The 19,037-nt window shown below is 32.7% G+C and overlaps 2 protein-coding genes across 5 annotated transcripts; both read left to right on the top strand.

Annotated features, from left to right (window-relative positions):
* The first annotated feature begins 4,320 nt into the window (after window positions 1-4,320).
* On the top strand, window positions 4,321-11,308 carry LOC112733759 (protein ALP1-like). 4 transcript variants are annotated; one of them, XM_025782841.3, is made up of 5 exons: window positions 4,321-6,007; window positions 6,782-6,841; window positions 9,103-9,171; window positions 10,388-10,610; window positions 10,695-11,308. In XM_025782841.3, the coding sequence occupies exons 3-5, from the start codon at window positions 9,151-9,153 to the stop codon at window positions 11,072-11,074; spliced, it is 624 nt and encodes a 207-aa protein (XP_025638626.1). In that variant the 5' UTR covers window positions 4,321-6,007; window positions 6,782-6,841; window positions 9,103-9,150; the 3' UTR covers window positions 11,075-11,308. The 4 variants fall into 4 exon arrangements, with proteins under 4 accessions (XP_025638626.1, XP_025638623.1, XP_025638624.1 ...); XM_025782838.3 differs by having other exon boundaries at window positions 10,692-11,308; XM_025782839.3 differs by lacking the exon at window positions 6,782-6,841 and having other exon boundaries at window positions 10,692-11,308.
* A 2,500-nt stretch (window positions 11,309-13,808) lies between these two features.
* On the top strand, window positions 13,809-16,421 carry LOC112733758 (uncharacterized). Its single transcript, XM_025782837.3, has 6 exons — window positions 13,809-13,961; window positions 14,296-15,346; window positions 15,434-15,552; window positions 15,626-15,704; window positions 15,772-15,912; window positions 16,028-16,421. Exons 2-6 carry the CDS (start codon window positions 15,304-15,306, stop codon window positions 16,297-16,299), a joined length of 654 nt encoding a protein of 217 aa, XP_025638622.1. The 5' UTR covers window positions 13,809-13,961; window positions 14,296-15,303; the 3' UTR covers window positions 16,300-16,421.
* Window positions 16,422-19,037: the final 2,616 nt, after the last annotated feature.

Genomic DNA, 19,037 nt, shown 5'->3' with positions numbered 1-19,037 from the left:
AAGCGAGCCGGTGAGGCGGCAAGGCGGAGGCGGCGACGCGGCGAGGCGGAGGCAGCGACACAGCGAGGCGGAGGCAGCGACGCAGCGAGGCGGAGGCAGCGACGCAGCGAGGCGGAGGCGGCGGTAGTGGCTCCCCTCCCCCTCCCCTTTCCCCTCCTCCTCCCCCACACCCCTTCCCCCACCCCCGCGTCCTTTCCCCTTCCCCCCGCCCCCATACGCGTCCTTTTCCCTTTCCCCCTTCCCCACCGCCGTCCCCCTCCCCTCCCCCCTTTCCCCTTCCCCCTCCTCCTCCCCCACACCCCTTCCCCCACCCCCACCACGCGTCCTTTTTCCTTTCCCCCTTCGCCGGCGCCGTCCCCCCTGCCCCCTTCCCCTTCCCCCTTCTCCCCTGCCCCCTTCTCCTATCCATTTTCCCTTCTCCCCTGCCCCCTAGCCCTTTTCTTTTTTTTTATGATGATGAGGGTATTTTGGTCCAAGAATTCGGGAAAGGATGACTTTAAAGCATTTTTGAACGTTGAGGATGATTTTAATAACGAAAAAAGGTCGGGGACGATTTTGATTTTGACCCCAGACCTTGGGGACAAAAAAAGTACTTATCCCTTTAATTTAAGTAATTTTTATTATGAATAAATTATGGTTTATTTTATTAATTTAAATTCTTTATTTTTATAAATTAATCTAAAGTAATTAAATTAGTTTTATGAATATTTAGAGTTAAATTAATTAATATTTTTGTAAATTTTATTATAATTAGTTATTTTATTTTTTATTTTATAATTTAAATTAAAAATAATTAATTAAACTTAGTAATATGTTGATAAATAATGTTCTTAAATATTTTTAATAAAGTATTTTTAGTTTTAAAATTACTCTACCTTCCAATTTTATCAAAATATCTATTCATATTTATCCTTATTCTTTTAGAAAATCTTTAATTTCTAACCCTAAATCCCAAAATTCCCAAATTAAACAAAAAAAAAACCCTAATTTCCCCTACCCCTAACCCAGCCCCATCAGCCACACAAACCCTCCCCATTCGACGTAACACACACACTTCACAACAAACACACCTACGCAGAGATCAATGAGGGAAGAGAAGAGAAGAGCGTCGCTGGCTTGTTGCCGCCGTGCCCAGCCCGTTCTGCCGCCGCTGAACTGTCGAGCCCAGAGGAGAGAGTCGTCGCTGTGCTGTCGAGAAGAGAGAGCTCGCGCAGAGAGGGAGAACTCGCGAAGGAGGGGTTGCTGTCCAGAGTCGCCGCCGTTCGTGCCTTGCCATCACCGTTCTGCCTTCCATCAAGCTCAAACCGTCACTGTTCATGGAGCTTGCCGCTGTCGCCGTTGAAGCCGCTGCTGCCGCCGTCACACGCGTCGCCACCGAAGTTCCCCTCACCGCAGTCGACGCCGATCTGAGCAGAGGAGAAGAGGAAGAACGACGGGAAAGGAAGGGAGTCATTCACGTCACCACCGTCGAGCCATACTAACCTCCAGTGAAGCTTCTGTTGCCGTCGTCCACAGAAAGGAAGGGAGTCATCCGCAGCCGACGCTGCTGCCTCACCACCATTTCTTCCTATCCCCTTTCCCCGGTTCTGCTTCTACATTCCCAGGTCATTTACTACATTTTTCTTTCAATTCTATTAATTTCATTTAATTATGTTAATTTTTCTTTGTTAGACTTAGTTAGATATGCATTTTGTAGTGGATTCTAGGTTGTTAGGTAGGCTGAACATAGTTTGTAGAGGAATTAGGTCTAGAAAAGTTTTGCTGTTTTGAACTAGCATTGATGGCAGCATGGAAACGCATAATGAGGGATCATTGGTTTCATTAAAGGTATGGAATCATTGTGAAAAACTTTGTGGTGATAGTTAGTCGGAGTGGATATCTGTTCCTGCAAATGAGCAGGTAGATTTTCTCATTGCTATATATTAGTCAGCATTGAACTGAAATTATTTAGTTATTATTTTTATAACCTAAATGAATGTATGAGAAATGACTCATTCATTCCTTTTTAACCTGGCCAAAATTTCTTAGGTACACCTAAATATGTGCAAGAGAAGTGTATCGTTCATTGCTTTATGTATATGTGTCTTTGTAGATATATATCTCATTTGGTTACACAAACTTTTGTCATGAACCTTGTATGAATATTTTTTGGCTTGTATGCTATTAATTTTTTGCTGTGTTGTCACTATTTTATATTACCAGGAACCCTGCTAGTAATTCAATGATGCTCCTATTTTCTAGTTTGTTGCTTTGGCCTTTTGAGGTTTCTCATTGTATGACAAGGTTCTTCTGTGATGAAAAATAGGTCTCGATGGTTTATTTTAAAGGAAGCACCACTAGGAATATTGGTAGCTTTTGTGGCTATGATGGAGCCCTTTTGTCATAGTTTAAGGAACACTAATATTCGCAATTTCTTAATTGTTTATTGAAATGTGTAGAACATGCACTTGAATTGTCAATTCTTGATAATTTGCATCCTTGATTGGTTAGTTTTGAACTTTGAGAACAGATTCTTAAAGAATTAGTTAATTTTAACTTGTAAGTTTTAACTTAATTTTTACTCTGATGAAGATAGTGTTATGTGTTATTTTTTAATTTTGATTTTCATTATTCATATTTGCAGGGATACAAAATTGATGCCAATATGTAGACTTTATATTGACCAAAATATGCTAGAAGAGTCAAGAATTATAAATTCAATATGATACAATTTTATGTTAGGAAAAAGTTGTGTTTAGTTGAATTTGTAGAACTTATTTTATTGTAAAAGAATCTAATTGACATGTAAGATATTTTAATTATCTATATGATTATATATTATATAAATGTTGAGTTAGCATGTTTAGAAAATTAATTAATAATTTGATATATCAATTATTTAATTAAATGTTTTAAAATCAACTTTCTATTTTTGTAAATAAAAGAATAAAAAATGTTACAAAAGTAAGTAGTATTTTGTAACAAAATATTATGACACAAAAATATAAATTGTTACGAAAAATATTTTAAAGGTAAAAAAGTGTTGTTACTTTCGTAACAAATTTTGGTTTTTGCATTAAAAAAATTTGTTACAAAATATTACTTTGAATTGTAACAGTTTCATTTTTTGTTACAAAAACTTTTTGTAACGGGACATACTGAAACGACCATTTTTTTGTTACAAATATTGCTTTTTCTTGTAGTGGGTCTTGATGCAATTTCTTGTTTTGTTGATTAAGCTATTCCAGTCATCTGTATTGCCATTGCCTCTGATCCATCCTTTCTTGACACTTCTTTGCATTCCACTTTGTCATCCCAGTAGGCTTCATATCTGAAGAGTCATAGAATTTTTTGGGTTGGCCTAGTGTTGAGGGGAAGAGGGCAATGATCCGAGGATATGGTTGGGAGAGCTGTGAGATTAGCATGGCTAAACAATTGTCTCTATTCCCAGTTAACCAATGCTCAGTCAATCCTTTCTCTCGTTACCACACCGTCTCTTGGGTAGCTGAACCAAGTGAACTTGCTCCCTTTCAACTCCATGTCCATGAGGTTATTTTTGTTCACCAACTCCTTGAACTTGTCTATTTGAATTGGTGGTTTCGAGTGCTTGCCAACTTTTTCTTCTTGACTTAGGACGTGATTAAAGTCACCAATAAAATAACTTGGCTCGCCTACCATATCTGTTGAATCATCTAAAGCTTGCCAAGTTCTTCTTCTATTCTTGAAAATTGAATTTCCATAAACAAAGCAACATTTCCAATCAGGGCCCTTATTACTTCTAATATTGGCGAAGATAAAGTTTTGACACCAAGAATAAACTGAAATAGCAACTTTTTCATTTCATAACAAACATAGACTACCGGATATATCTGAGATTCTACACAACAAAATATATTTTTAAACTGCAGCTTCCTAGCTATTTTTCTAATTTTCTCCTCCTTAGCTCTAGTTTTCATAAAGTATACTATGGCCAGCTTGTGCTTAACGCACAGATTGTTTAACTCGGAAGCTGTCGCAGTCACCACCACACTGCAATAGTTCCAACTTAGGATAATCATGGCTGAGGGTGGGGCATGATTAGGCCCGCCTCCTCAGCCGTGATTGTTGTTCCTTGTTCTGCCACTTCTCTGCTGTCTTTTTCTTGAATTAACAGGTTCTTGATTCTTTTGTTGTTCTTTGAAATTTGATCCTCACCCCAATTGGCTTCTTCCGTATTCCTGCCTTCTCTCTCTTCTCGCTTCCTTTTGATTTTTAGGTTGTACTGCAACCTTATGCTCAAGACTTCTTCCCAAATCTTCAAATTATTATTGACTTGATTGCTTGAATTTGACTCCTCTTCATCCTCTGATGCCAGCTCAACATAATAAATATGCCATTTTTTCGTTCTTGTAGGAATGTTTCTGCTTGTGGTTGTCAACGCTGATCCGCTTCTTTGGTTCATCTCTCATAGTCCATTTCATGTCCATGCCTATCCTTTTTCCTTCATCTTCTAAGCCCTATCTCCACGGGCCTTGGCTGTTGCTTTCCAGACATTCAACTTGATTATTTCTTTCTTAGGGAGTCAATGGTGACTTGTGGTCTCCTAAGATAGTGGCTGGAATTGCTTGTGGTCCATATGGGTGTGTTTTGGTTGAGCCCTTTTTGTTTGCTTCTTGAAGATTGACGAGTTCCTGATGGGCTTGCTCTTTTGTTTTGTTTGCTTCATTAGTGATAGTGTCATTGGGCCTATTCCAGCTAGAAGGCCCAGCAATGAAAGAGACTCCTTTTATTATTTCCTTTTCAACTCCTCTTTCTTTTTCCTTTATCATGACTTTTTTTGTCTTATCACCTCTCTTTCTTTTTGTTTCTTTTATGCTTTATAAGGTTGCTTCTAGAAGGTTAAGAGATGCACATTTCTTGATCTTCTGAGCCTCTTCCTTGTGGCAGCAGACTTACTTCTCTAATTTCTTCATCTCTTCGCCGCCAACTTTCTCCTTTTCTCCCATTCTAACCTTTTTGGATGACACCTTTATCCCTGGAATATCTAGTGACCCCTGGTCGTTTGCTCTGTCCTCTATGCTTTGACTATTCTCACCTTCCGCTTCTCTTATGTGGTGTTCACGCGCTTCTTCTTGCTCCTTGAGATGTTGCTCCCAATTTTCTTCCTATTCTTCTATGTTCAACGATCTCGCTCTTTCTGCCGCAAGCTCTTTGGTGTATCTAGGTTTTGATGGATCCCAACATGTCATGGCTGTTGGTTTGTTGCAGTACTTCTTTTCATATCCTATGATACTGCATTTGAGGCAAAAGTAGTTTTGAAGCCTCTCATACTTGAAATTGATCCAGGTCTTAGATTTATTGTCCCTGTTGAGACAAAATCCTGTTTGGAGTGGTTGAGTAACGTTGATGGCAGCTCTGCAGTGTAGATAATTTCTTTTAGGGTGTGTGTGGTTGGGGAAATTATAGAACATTTCCAAAAATTTTAAGATGGGAATATGAAATTCCTATGTGTGGTTCAAAGTTAAAAAAAAAACATTCCAAGGTAACTTTTATTCTTTGGAATTGAATTACCACTAATTCAATTTCCATCTCCCCCCTGGTTATCTTTCATTCCAATGGGAATGGAATGTAAATAATGAAACAAAAAGACTAAATTACCCCTATTATTTAATACTATATTTCACATTCTTCTTCATTTTTCTCTGAAGAACTAAACCCTAGCAGAGCAGTTTTTTTCCCAAATCAGAGAGCTTCACCAACGCCACCACCACCGGAGCCGGCACCAGCACCGACACCGCCGTTACTCTAAACAGAAGATTCGTCTCCTTCTCTTCTCCGATTCATGTTCGCACTGCTTTTCTCTGTGAATTTTCTTCGAATCTCATATTAAGGTTTGAGTTTTTTCCCAAATCAGTGGAGGCTTCACCAACGCCATCGCCATCGGAGCTACGCCGGCGCCACCGTTACCCTAAACGGAAGACTGGTTTCCTTCTCTTCTTCAAGTTCATGTTCGCATTGCTTATCTCTGCTCTTTGAATCTTTCATTAAGGTTTGGGTTCTTTTTATGCTTTCTACATCATATTACACTAATTTTCTGCAATAGACTGCTAATTTGATTAGTTATTTTTTATTTTGCTTGATTTCTTATACGCTCTTTGTGATTATGTTGCATGCAAACAACATGTTTGATGATTTGCCTCAATAAAGAGTTTAAGCTTTTGACATATTTTTACATGCTTAATTTGGCTTGAATCTGACAAAAACATATTTTTACATGCTTAATCTTGTTTTAATTTGGCTTTTTGTGCTGTGTACTTCATAAGCCATGCTACAATTCACTACTAAGCTTGCATTACTATTGCTCTGCTTCTTTATCCTGTTGTCTTGATGAATTTTACATACTAGTAACAATGTAAAGTTGTTTTGGTGGCAATCTAATTTTCAGCTACTGGATCTGTGGAATCTAGTTTTCCAGTTTTAAATTGTATTTTGGTGTGCATGTTCTGGTATACTTGTATGTTCTGGTGATATTTGTTACAGTTTCGTATGATAGTGCAAGTTTGTTCAATTATTCGATCTGCATGTTTACAGATTTTGGCATATAACAAGAAGTCCTTTAAGTTTTCCTCCGATGCTTCTTCAATTTATTTCTTCTGTTTTACTTGTTTGTTGATATATTTTAGACTGTTTGAAAATTGAATTAGCCAACTTTTTTAGTGGAACAAAGATCTGTTGTAATTGTATTTGTTGAGAACTGATATTTTCATACTGCTATTACTAAATTTGATATGTGATCACTGGTTCTTTTCTTTCTTATTAACAGCAACTCGGGAGTGGAATGACTCTTGTATGATTCCTATGTGCAATTAATGTTTTGATTCAGGTGATTTGAATAAAGTCTTGAATTAGATTGAAGGATGACTAGGTGAACGAGCATTAGTGCATTACCATTAATGTGCATGTAAAATTCTCTAAGCTACAATGAGCTTTGATTTATTTTTTCTTGATTTGATAAATCTGAATGTTAGTTTATATATAAAAAAATGAATTCTGTTAGGAATAAGTAGTATGACCACAATCCAATCAATCACGTGTCAAATAATTTGTTATTGTTATTATATTAAAATGTTAATATAATAACGTCCTTGATTAAATTTAGAGATTTATCATTGTGATAGTGATCACAATATTGAGAGATAAATCTTTTATAATTTAATCTAAATTGTTCTTGGTCATAAGATTATTAAAAAAGGACATTAATAATCCGGAAAGATCAATATATATATAATGGTCTTCATTTGATGAAGATTAATAGATCTCATTTATTAAATTATATATATATATATGGTGCATATAGAGATATGACCATTGAACTGACTCACTTTGAGAATTCCTAATGGTTATAATTACCGTATATTTGTCAATAGGATATTCTCAAGATGAACATAGTAATAGAGTTTCCTTTGACCTGCGACTGTCATAGTAATTAACAATGTATTTATTATACTTTGATTCCGGACACCTAATACCCTAGTGTGCTAGTTGAATGGATATTGGGTATGATTTAAATACTTGTAGAATTAATGATTAGTCAATAAGGAATCCGTCAACTCTCGGTAAAGAGTTTGAACTCTATGATTATAATGACTGAGATGAATAAAACCTTGGCCAAGGAGATTGAATGAATGAAGAAATGAGTTTCTTAGGTCATTCACAGTTCATTATAATAATGGTAATAAGTTAGAGTTTGACAATTAAACCATACTCTAAGGGTTAACCAAGAGCTGGAAAGATGGAAGGAATTATACTTTGTTCTTCTGAGGTTCTTAGTAAAAATATATTACTTCATACTATCGGGTCGTTGAGGAGTGTTGCTAGACGCCAACCTTGATTAGTAAATTTAGCATGACTAATTTACTATCCGCTTAGTATTGAACCTATGGGGTCACACACTAACGAGTATTCTAATCTTTGCTGTAGAATTATTTAATTATTAATTTGATTTGATCAAATAAATAATTATATTAATTCAAATGGAATATTATTATATTTTTTGCTAGCACCAAGAATATAATAATAATATGATAATTGAGAATATTAAATGAGATTTGAGAATAATTAGTTATTCTATTTCTGAATTTGAATTATAAATTTGGATGAGATCCAAATCGATTATGTTTTAAATTGTTATGATATGATTCATAAAATTTAAAGGATTCAGATTTAAAATTTCAAGATATGATTTAAATTTGAATTGAGATTCAAATTTAAAATCAGAAACAAATCTCATACTATATATATGTATGCCAAGAGTAGAGGAAAACATGAGAATGACAGAGAGAATAACAAGGGTTGTTATTCCTTTACCTCTACACACATAAATGTATGTGAGCCTAATTCTTGGAGAAGAAATTTATGGTGTGCAAAGAGTTGCAAGAGATTTCTCAATTTAGATCAGATATCCATTGGTCAAGGAGTTGACAGCAAAGGTTGGTCTCGGTGTGGATACGCATAGCGCCTTCGTACCATCGAAGGAGAAAAAGATTTTTACTAGCGTACTCAGGTATTTAGATCTGATCTATATATTGTATATTATTGGAATAAAATTTAAGCACAAAATAGATCTTTAAGGATTACTTTCTTTTCTTCCGCTGCGTGTTATGAACACATGGTAATCCTACAAATTCAAAAAGGAAAAATGTAAATTTTGGTACTACAATCAATTTCAATGCATTAATCTTTTAGTTGATTGACTTTGGATAAAAAAAAATGTAAGGTGATTCTCTTATAGTTATACTTTTCATTGAGTGACGTCTTGAAAGGGTACAAGAGTAAATAGATTAACTGATAAGTTCATTGATCCCCCCTTTTTTTGTTTAAAGTTTCTGTTTTTTCTGAAATGGGTGTCTCCCATGATTTCTCACTTCATTGGTCAATACTTTTGTGTCATTGAAATGTCTCCATTTGGTAATAATGTGTTTCTGTCTCTCTGTGTTTGTGTGTGTGCATTTTCAAGTAATGTTTGTTTTTCTTACTTTGCTTTTGGTAATTGATTTGCTTTGGTTTTAGTTCTTGATTGTCACTGTTAAAAGTGCTTCTAAATTTGATTCGTTGGTCATTTTTTGAACTCTGTCATTTGTTCAGAGAAATGAGATTGGGTTGGTTTGAGGCAAATACAGTGAATCTACACCAATGTATCAGCTTCACAAATTCGTAAGTGTTCAGATCTGAACCACAATACATTATTCCTAATATACTTTTTTTTATCTTATTCTTCTCCCTAAGTTCCTTGCTTCTAAATTTGGTTGGTAAATTTTGCTTATAATAACAGAGTTGAAAGACTTTTTTCTCTGATTTTTTGGAACAACAGTAGATACTTTATTTCTTTACCTTGTGTATTCAGTATCAAAATGTTTCTGTAAAGTTAATATTTCGTATAAGTTGACTCTGTTGCTATCTATCAGTGGTAATTGTTGTTTATGAATTGACAAAATTAAAATTCTCCTTCTCCAATTCTTCTTTTTTTTTTTTAAAGCACTCTTGCTAGAATGGTGGAATCTGAATTACATATGATCTACTCATAGCATTGGGTTTAGTAGGTATCACAAATTCACAATAATGCAGTTCATGAGTTGTGTGAAGATTTTCTTATTTCATTTTGTTAGCTTAATATATTTTTCTTAAATTCTATTGTATTTGGATTTTGGAAAATATAAAGTGGTAATTCTTACCTTTATTCTTTCTACATTTTAGCCTGCTATAGTAATCATTATATAGAATAAATAGTAAAGTCTTTTGGCTAAATATTTTAATATTTTTTTTTTACAGAATGGATCCCAAACAGAAAATGAGAGTTATTTCCTACTTAATTTTACATTTTGAATTAATGAATGACCTTATGGTTAAGTTGTTGATGATTTGTTATGTTTTGATTATATTGGAATTGAGAAAAAAAAGGAAAATGGAATAACAGTTACAGTAGGCAAGTAATAAGGGATGTTAGTGTCAATAGGATTATTTATTTTAGCGATCTAGCATGTATAAAAAATATAAGAATGGATAGGCGTGCCTTTCATGCATTGTGTAACATGCTTAAAGTGGTTGGAAAGTTAGAACCAAGTAGGAATATGAGTGTGGAAGAAATGGTTGCCATGTTTTAATATATTATAGCACATGACGTCAAAATTAGAGTAATAAAGAGATAATTTGTGAGATATAAAGAAACAATTAGTAGGCGATTTAATGATGTATTGCTTGCTATTTTGAGATGTCATAATCTCTTACTGATTAAACCTCAACCATTTAGCTAGGATAGAATGGATGAACAATGAAAATGGTTCAAGGTAATTTATCTTGCTAATGTTATTAAACTTAATATGCTTGGTGTGCTTTAGGATTGAGTTAATTGATCTCTTTTTTTGGATTTTAGAATTGCCTAGGAGCCTTAGATGGTACTCATATCAAAATCAATGTCCTTGAGGCTGACAAGCCTAGATATCGAAACAGAAAAGGTAACATAACAACCAATGTGCTTGGAGTGGTTGCTCCCGATATGCAATTTATCTATGTACTGGCGGGTTGGGAGGGTTCAGCTGCGAATTCTAGGATATTGCGAGATACATTATTTCGCAATGGGTTTAGTGTTCCCCAAGGTATTTTTATTGAGACTTTAGTATGTTATCAAAGTAACTATTTGATGTTTCATTAATTTTGTTCAATTTTATATGTCACAGTAGGTCATTACTACTTATGTGATGCTGGATATATGAATTGTGAAGGATTTTTGGCACCTTATAGAGGACAAAAATATCATTTGAGTGAGTTTAATCCACATAATCAACCCAGCACAGCTCAAGAGTTTTTTAATATGAAACACTCACAAGCTAGGAATGTTATTGAAAGGGCATTTGGAGTATTGAAAGCAAGATGGAGAATTTTAAGGGGAAGATCATTTTATCCTATTAAGACTCAAGGAAGAATTATAACTGCTTGTTGCCTTTTGCATAATCATATTAGAAGAGTGATGGTTGTGGATCCTATTGATGAGATAGAAGATCAAAATATACTTGGAGTAGATGGTAAGACGATCCACCATATTGAGACGAGTGATGCTTAGGGTAGATGGAGAGATCAACTTGTGGAACTAATGGAGGAGAAGACATCACGCTCGATAATTATAATAATTTTTCTATGTGTGAGGCTGTCTGTCGTAATATTGATTTTATTTTGTTGATGTATTTGTGTTCTTGTATAAGAGTTGTGCATGTATGCTTATTAGTGCTAGTAATTTGTTACTTTTGAGACTTCTTTGTAACTTTCATTTGGATAATAGTAATGCTTTTTTAGTAAATTTAATTGTGATAATGTTAATTTTAATTGAATATATTTGATATTAGGGGTATTTTAGTAAATTTGAAAAGATTAGAATTGATAATAATTTTAATTAAACATATTTTTATTAAGGGTATTTTTGTAAATTTTTTATTAGAAGTATTTTTGTAAATTTAAAATGTAAAAAAATAATAATTTTAATTAAACATATTGTTATTAAGTAAAATTTAGAATCAATAATAATTTAATTGAAGATATTTAATATTGGGAGTATTTTAGTAAATTTTAAAAAAATAGAATCAATAATGGAGTATTTTAGTAAATTTAAAAAAATTAGAATCAATAATAATTTTAGTTAAACATATTTGATATTGGGATATTCAAGTAAATTTTAAAAAAATTAGAATCAATAATAATTTTAGTTGAACATATTTGATATTAGGAATATTTTAGTAATTTAAAAAATTTTAAATCAATAATAATTTTAGTTAAATATATTTGATATTGGGGTATTTAAGTAAATTTAAAAAAATAGAATCAATAATAATTTTATTTGAACATATTTAATATTAAGGGTATTTTAGTAAATTTAAAAAAATTAGAATCAATAAATAATTTAACTAAAGATATTTGATATTAGGAGTATTTTAGTAAATTCTAAAAAATTAGAATCAATAATAATTTTAGCTAAACATATTTATTATTAGGGGTGTTTTAGTAAATTTATTATTAGAGATATTTTGTAAATTAGAAAAAATTAATGTACAAAAATAATAATATTTAATTAGCTTTATATTTAATTTTTAATCATTAATATTTTAATTTGAATGAGTAAGGATAATTTTAACATAATATGACTAAAAAATTTAAACTCAACCAAACAAAAATTTATTCATTCCTAGGATTATTACATAACATTCCAAAACATTAAATTTTATAAACAAACATAAATATCTTATATTTTAAGTAATCTTTTCCTAGGTATTATATTCCTAAGAACAATATTCCTGCTAATAAAATTTAATCATTGAACCACACAAATCCTCTACTTCTTCTACTATTCGGATGAGTTCTCCAATTGTCTTTACCGTTCCTTTATTAAAAAGCTCAACTGGTATGCCATGAACTTGGATCCAGAACTCCACGTGGTCACGTCTTACATCAAGAACAGATTCATCGTACAACCATCTTTGAAGGTTCAACATATTCCCTCTTACATTCCATGGGCCATTTCTATGGAATCTCATCCCTAATTTGCTGTGCTTAAAGCTTATAAGCATTTTGTTTTTCTCCACTTCGGATATTGAGACATCTTTGGGATTGCCCCACATGCCAAGTATAGAGTTTTTGATGGCTCTAAACTTGAGTTCTTTGTCTGTAATGATTCGGCCAATCAGATTGAAGCAATTTTGGCTTGAAGTCAGGACTGGGTTGCAGGTTCAGGGTGATGGTGGTGCCTTCTATGGGTTCGATTTCCATATTTGGTCTGGCCATAATAAGAGGTAGTTTAGGAAAAGGTAGAGTTTAGCTGAGAGTACAGGGATATATGGGATTTAAGGCTAGGTAATGTGTATCTGGACCGTATAGTTACTTATATCTATATTGGCTAGCGCGATAATATATATAATATATATAAGATACCAAGGATGATCGGCACTCTAAATGCTGGATGAGGGAGAGGATTAAGTTGAAAGAAGAAAGATTAGCCGATATGAATGTTTACTGCCCATACAAGCTTGTAGCATAAACAGATGTGAAGCTATGGCTAGAAAGGGGTTAAAGATAATGGCAGTGTAATGGTTGGAGATGAAATGATGTAGGAAGTAGATGTTGGGGTAAGGTGTTTGAATTTGGTTAAGGTACAAAAGTTTGAAAAAAAGATGGTTCGGATAAGAAAATATTGAAGGAGTCAAGGTTTCAGGAAGCAGAACCTGGTGTTCTGAGGAGCTCTCCTAGTAAGAGAGAGTTCTCTCCATCGTGAGAGACGAGTCAGTTCTCTATACTCCTCTTAAGAAAAGATCTAAGACCTGATAGTTGATACTTTCTTTGGAATGTAGCAAAATTCATTCATGAATATCTCTAAATTTTAGTATCAGAGTCTCAAAGAACTTGTTGTTGGGCCTTATTTTTTTGCAGATACATCTGGAGGGGGTTTATTTGGAGATGGGCTTGAATAGTATTACTAATTATATGCTCAGTACCATCAAAATAAGCCCATGAAATTGGTGTAAGGGCCCAGATTAGTTGTTCTTTTGCTCGGACTTAAATATTTTGGTTCCTTCTACGAAAAAAAAAAAATTTATTTTGGTCCCTATATTTTTCTAAACATATAAACTTCCATGACCAAAAAGCCTTGAAAAAAAGCCTATTACACAAAACCACAAGAAAGAAAAAACTTTCTACTTATTAGTTTTGGGGGTAGTAGTAGTATAAATTTTAAGGATGTACGGCTTGGTGCACCAGCATAAACAATGATGCAATTACAAAATTAACTTTAATTTTGACTATATATTGTAAACATAAGGGTTATGTAATCTTTCCCTTGAGTTGCATATTTTCCTGTTCATACAGATTTGTGATAATTTAAAGAATGATGAGAAAAAGGGAAATCAAGTATATATTTCCTATTGCAAATTTCTTTTGTTCCTTTTTGCGGTGTCTAATGAGTCCAGGTTTCATTTAATTTTCTCTACTTTTCTTTTTCTTTTTCTTTTACTTTTTCCTCTTTTCACATTTCCCATACATTTATATTACTGCAAATCAACCACCAATTCTGATCTACTCTTACACTAGTAAATACTAAACAGTATAACCACCTACCTTACCCACTTAAATTATAAAATTAAACTAATAAATAAAGCAAAAATATCAAAGAAAACAATAAGGCTAAAATGATGAGAGCTACACAAAAAACAAAGAATTTGGTGACTAATGTAACATGCATTTCTTTCCTTGACTTGTCTTTATTTTATTTTTTACTGCACCCTTCTTGTCTTTCAAAAACAGGAATTAAAAGAAAACTGCAATCAATGCATGCTTTGGATCTTTATAACAAAGAGAAAAAGATCTGTACATAGCAGGTATAGTATTGAATCTTATTCTTCACAAAAAAAAGGTGTTATATCAAAATAAAGAACTTCTTGTATGATTTAATACTTTCTTTTTAATATATATTTTTTTTGTTGGCTGGCATTCAGTAAATATGTATTATTCTCAATAACAATTTATAACTTTAGTAATATTGTTAATTCAAGCTTTATGGGTGGGGCTTAACTTGTTTTCAATTTGGATAAAACATCTCTTTTTTTTTTTCCTTTTATTTCCAAAAAAAAAAAAAGAAGATAAGTTAAATTTAGAAAAAGAAAAAAGGGAAAAGAAAGAAGGCACATATACATCCATAGGGTGCTTCTTCATGTGTTTGTTTAGTCAACACATGGAATGAAGTAGACAAAGAATTAAAGAAGGAAGATGCTGCCATCAAAGTTGCCTTGAGATCAAGTTAAGATAGTACCTTTTTTTAGTCTTATCATCATGTTTCACTGTTTCTCTTGTTCTAGCATCCACCATACATAAAGCTGAATAATTTAGAGGAGACCAAAAAGCTTGTCTTCATTTTTTTGTGAATTAATAATTAAAAGGCCTAGCTTCATCCGTATCATGTAATCCAGACCAAAAACTAATTAATCAATTAATTAAAATTGTAGCACATTGCGTGATCGAAAAAATTAAACTTTATTTAGTGTGGTCCATTTATTATGTTGATTTGCATTGACTAATGTTAAGGTTAGGTAGGTGGGTATTTTCAGAGCTATAAAAGTGGACCCATTACAATAATTTAATTTTCTTAAAGCTTAAAGTGTAACACAGTAGTCTTTTTGTTCACATATATGAATGTTTTACACTAACCTGCATTCACTACTTATTAGTACTTATATATTATATACCACATATTAATTTCCTGTGCTCTGTTCTCACTTGTCACTTGTGACTTGTCACTGCATTGCCCTCAATTCCATGGAATTGGACATTGGAGTAACTCACTCAGATCTCTCTCTTGGTATGACATAATTACATACATGATGATACATGTTCCTTTTCTAATTTGTGATGTTAATTTTGCTTATTATGTTGTTGTTTGGTGCAGCTGAAGCTGATTCATGGTTTTCATCAGATACATCAAGTGGGTACCTTGAAGATGCTATTGCAGGCTGGGGAATTTGGTGCAACCACAACAATTTACCATCCTACTCCCAAAATCAAAAGGTTATAACTTATTTAGTGATATATGCATGCCTTTGTTGTTTTCTCCATTCTCTAAGTCATTCAATTATGACAGATGATGGACCATTATTTGGTTGATGAGGAAGATCTATTTCCAACATTTTGTTCATCCACAACACCACAAATCCTTCATGGTATGAACTTTGGTATTAGTCATTGTAATTGTAACTGAAACATATACTTATCCATGAAACACTGCAGGTAATTTCCACAAAGAGAGTAAAGAATTCAGCAATAGGAACCTGCCATCATCATCACCAGCATCTTTACAAAATGAACCTGCTCAGAGGAGCCTTTCACCTAGAGAATCAGATGCAAATAATGCTTCAGCTTCAAATTCAAGTACCAAACCTTTCACACTTGTGCAAACTTTCTTTCTTGCTTTGCTTTTCAACCTATTAGTTAGGTCTTTATGGCCTTATTATTTTTTGTTTCATGTGATATGTATCCATCAAAGAGGGTCATTGGAAGAAAATAGCATACCCATTTGAGCTAGTAAAGGCAGGAGGAGTAGAAGGGGAAACAACACTGAAAGACATAAACAACCAAATGCTAATGAGTCCATCAAAGCCAATTCCACATCCTGTTGCTAACTTATCAAGCACTCATCCATATGCATGCATTTCAGCTCGTAGTGGTTATGGCATTTCAGGAAAAGTTGTTACAGCACTTACTAGGATTCACACCCAGGGTAGAGGCTCCATTACCATTATCAGAACCAAGGGTTGAAAATTCCAATTAGGATTTTGTATATTACTTACACTTATTATGATATACCTTCATAATAAAATGTTGTTTGGCAGAGGTGTACGTATTGTGTTGCATTATAAGGTTAAATTTGAAATTTTGAATGGTGAGTTGTTATATTGATATGATAAGAATAATAATGCTGCTCTGCCTCTGCCAATGACTCTTGAATTGGTCTAAGGGAAACATTGTACAAGTTAGAATAGGAAACTATACACTATACTATTATTGGCTACATTATATTTTGCTTTTTAGACTTTAGATCAGCCAAATAATTAGGTAACGTGGTCGCTCACAGGCCCAAGAACAACATTAATTTATATTATAAAATTTAAATTGACAAGCACAATCGGAAAAATGCCATTATAATCGCTATAAAGACGGGACATTGTGGTTTATTGTCAAAAGAAATTAATCGCTATTATTGCTAGAGCGTGGCACATATCCCATAATTTCAACTTTTATCAATGCTTACATTTTGATTTTATGGCATGAGTGTTGAGATGTGAGTACCTAAAGTCTTATACTTACATAATTTGTCAAATGATCGGTAGCTTCAACCTATAGCTACTTTTGAATACAGACATAATCATAGCATTATTTACATACAAAATAGTTAGTTTGACTTTGAACTTCTTCAACTGCTGTTTGAAAATAGTACCATAACCAGCTCCAGTTGCACAAGAATAGATTTCCTTAGTTAAAGAATGTTGATGGCAATATGGCATATTTTGTCACCTTTTTTTTTTCCGTCAAAACCATTGCTTTTGAAAATAATAGATAAGAACTAATTTGCTGTTTATTTTGATATTGAAATGTGACGTATGAATACATTAACATAAGATATACCTAACGGCACGCTCCACCCTTTGGCTGGATTGATTCGCCAAAATAAACCAAACAAGATAGGTAATTTCTTATTAATAAAAAAAATAAATATTACGTTTGAAATATGTTTATTCTTTTTAAGTATTTATCTGCTACGGCCTTGCGCTATTAAATTACATTCATTTAAAATTTAAGCAAGCTTGATTTGTGTTTTGGCAATGAGAATGTAATATGATGAGAATCTTTGAGAGGTATCCTATGGAAGTAGTGAGAGAGTTATAGGGTGTAGGGCTAAGAAAACATGATCCTGAAATGCAATTGCATATTTATAGGTGAAGAGTCACTATCACTCATATATTTCTGGTGACACAAATCACCATGCACCACCACATTCATTTAAAGCTGTAAGCTGAGGCTGAATGCATGCCACTTTCGGCAAAGTACATCCATTCAGTACAGAAAATGAAACACTACTCTTGTTCTCTCTATATCTATCCATCTCAATCAAATGTGTGTAGCAAACACAAACAAACTCAAATACGTTAAAGCACTTCCATTCCACGCACAATATATAATAATATTAAAAATGTTATCAAAACATAGATTAACTATTTCTTTCATTTTTTTACCAAAGATACTCTTAGGTAAATATGGAAAAATGATATATGTCATTTGAGTTATAGCTCGTTGACTAAATAATTTACCAAAGATAGGAAAACTTGAACCTGGTACGTCTTAAGTGAGTATAAGGAGACTATGTCATTTGAGCTATAACTCGTTACCGTAGATTAACTATTTCACACACTAAAAAGTTGTAGTCTTAATGGATATATAGATAGATCAAATATACTGAGTATATACTAACATCAATCATCAAAATTAGTTACATATTTACACACATTACACACTCACATCTAAGAATTTTATTTATTACTTTATCATCTTTAAAATTTAAAATCTGGTGCAATTTATTAAGAGACAATATATATATATATATATATATATATATATATATATATATATATATATATATATATATATATATTTTGGTAAACAAGAGACAATATATTTTTAGTCACTCAATCAAACTTGTAGTTGCAAACTCATCGTACAAAGGCAAAACCTGTGTCGCAGGCTGCAGCTCATTTGTCATAAATGAATGTAAAGTAGTAGCCCATCTCATTTCAAAGTAGCCCATTTGGCTAAGCCCATGCTCCAGACGCATTGGAGCATAACCAATGCCAAAAAATAATAAAAAAGGAACACACACACACACACTCTAAAATGGATATTGTATATTAAAAAAATACTAGTGCCGAAATAATATAATTGATAGCATTATACTTTAGATTAATAATAATTGATATAGTTGTAACAATTTCGATATATATATATATATATATATATATATATATAGTAGACATTATTTTGATATTGTTATTTTTTTAACAAGTAATACAACTTTTTTTTTGTTAGTTGATAATAATTGAAATACATAATTGATTAATAATAATTATATTTTTATACTAATGTAAATAATATTTAATGTATTAATAATATTATTGTATTATAATTAAAATTTAATTTTAATATAAAACAAATTTACATGTACAATCAATTATTCAATTATGTATAGTCACATTAACAAAAATTATTATTAATTACGTAAATAACTATTTAAAAATTAGATAATTACATACTGAAAATTAAACTCTTATAATTATCCCAAATGCTTTCAAGCATATATACGTCTCAAATAATAGTGGAGTCAAATGTTTCGTACACAGTAACTCTGAAGGAGAGCAATGGTTTAGAGCAAAGGAATTGCTTAAAATCAAGATTAGTAGGAAGGAAGTAAATTAAACTGTACAAGAAGATACAAGACATCAAAA

The sequence above is a fragment of the Arachis hypogaea genome, chromosome 13 (genome assembly GCF_003086295.3).
Source record: "Arachis hypogaea cultivar Tifrunner chromosome 13, arahy.Tifrunner.gnm2.J5K5, whole genome shotgun sequence".
In the NCBI taxonomy this organism is placed as follows: Eukaryota; Viridiplantae; Streptophyta; class Magnoliopsida; order Fabales; family Fabaceae; genus Arachis; species Arachis hypogaea.
This window is presented reverse-complemented; position numbering and strand designations above follow the sequence as displayed.

Excerpts from the sequence above, each read along its gene's own strand:
- LOC112733759 (XM_025782839.3), top strand. The coding sequence starts at position 9,151 with ATGTATCAGCTTCACAAATTC. Across the intron at positions 9,172-10,387 it reads TGTATCAGCTTCACAAATTC|AATTGCCTAGGAGCCTTAGA; the intron begins GTAAGTGTTCAG and ends TTTGGATTTTAG. Across the intron at positions 10,611-10,691 it reads TGGGTTTAGTGTTCCCCAAG|TAGGTCATTACTACTTATGT; the intron begins GTATTTTTATTG and ends TATATGTCACAG.
- LOC112733758 (XM_025782837.3), top strand. The coding sequence starts at position 15,304 with ATGGAATTGGACATTGGAGTAACTCACTCAGATCTCTCTCTTG. Across the intron at positions 15,347-15,433 it reads TCACTCAGATCTCTCTCTTG|CTGAAGCTGATTCATGGTTT; the intron begins GTATGACATAAT and ends TGTTTGGTGCAG. Across the intron at positions 15,913-16,027 it reads TGCTTCAGCTTCAAATTCAA|AGGGTCATTGGAAGAAAATA; the intron begins GTACCAAACCTT and ends TATCCATCAAAG.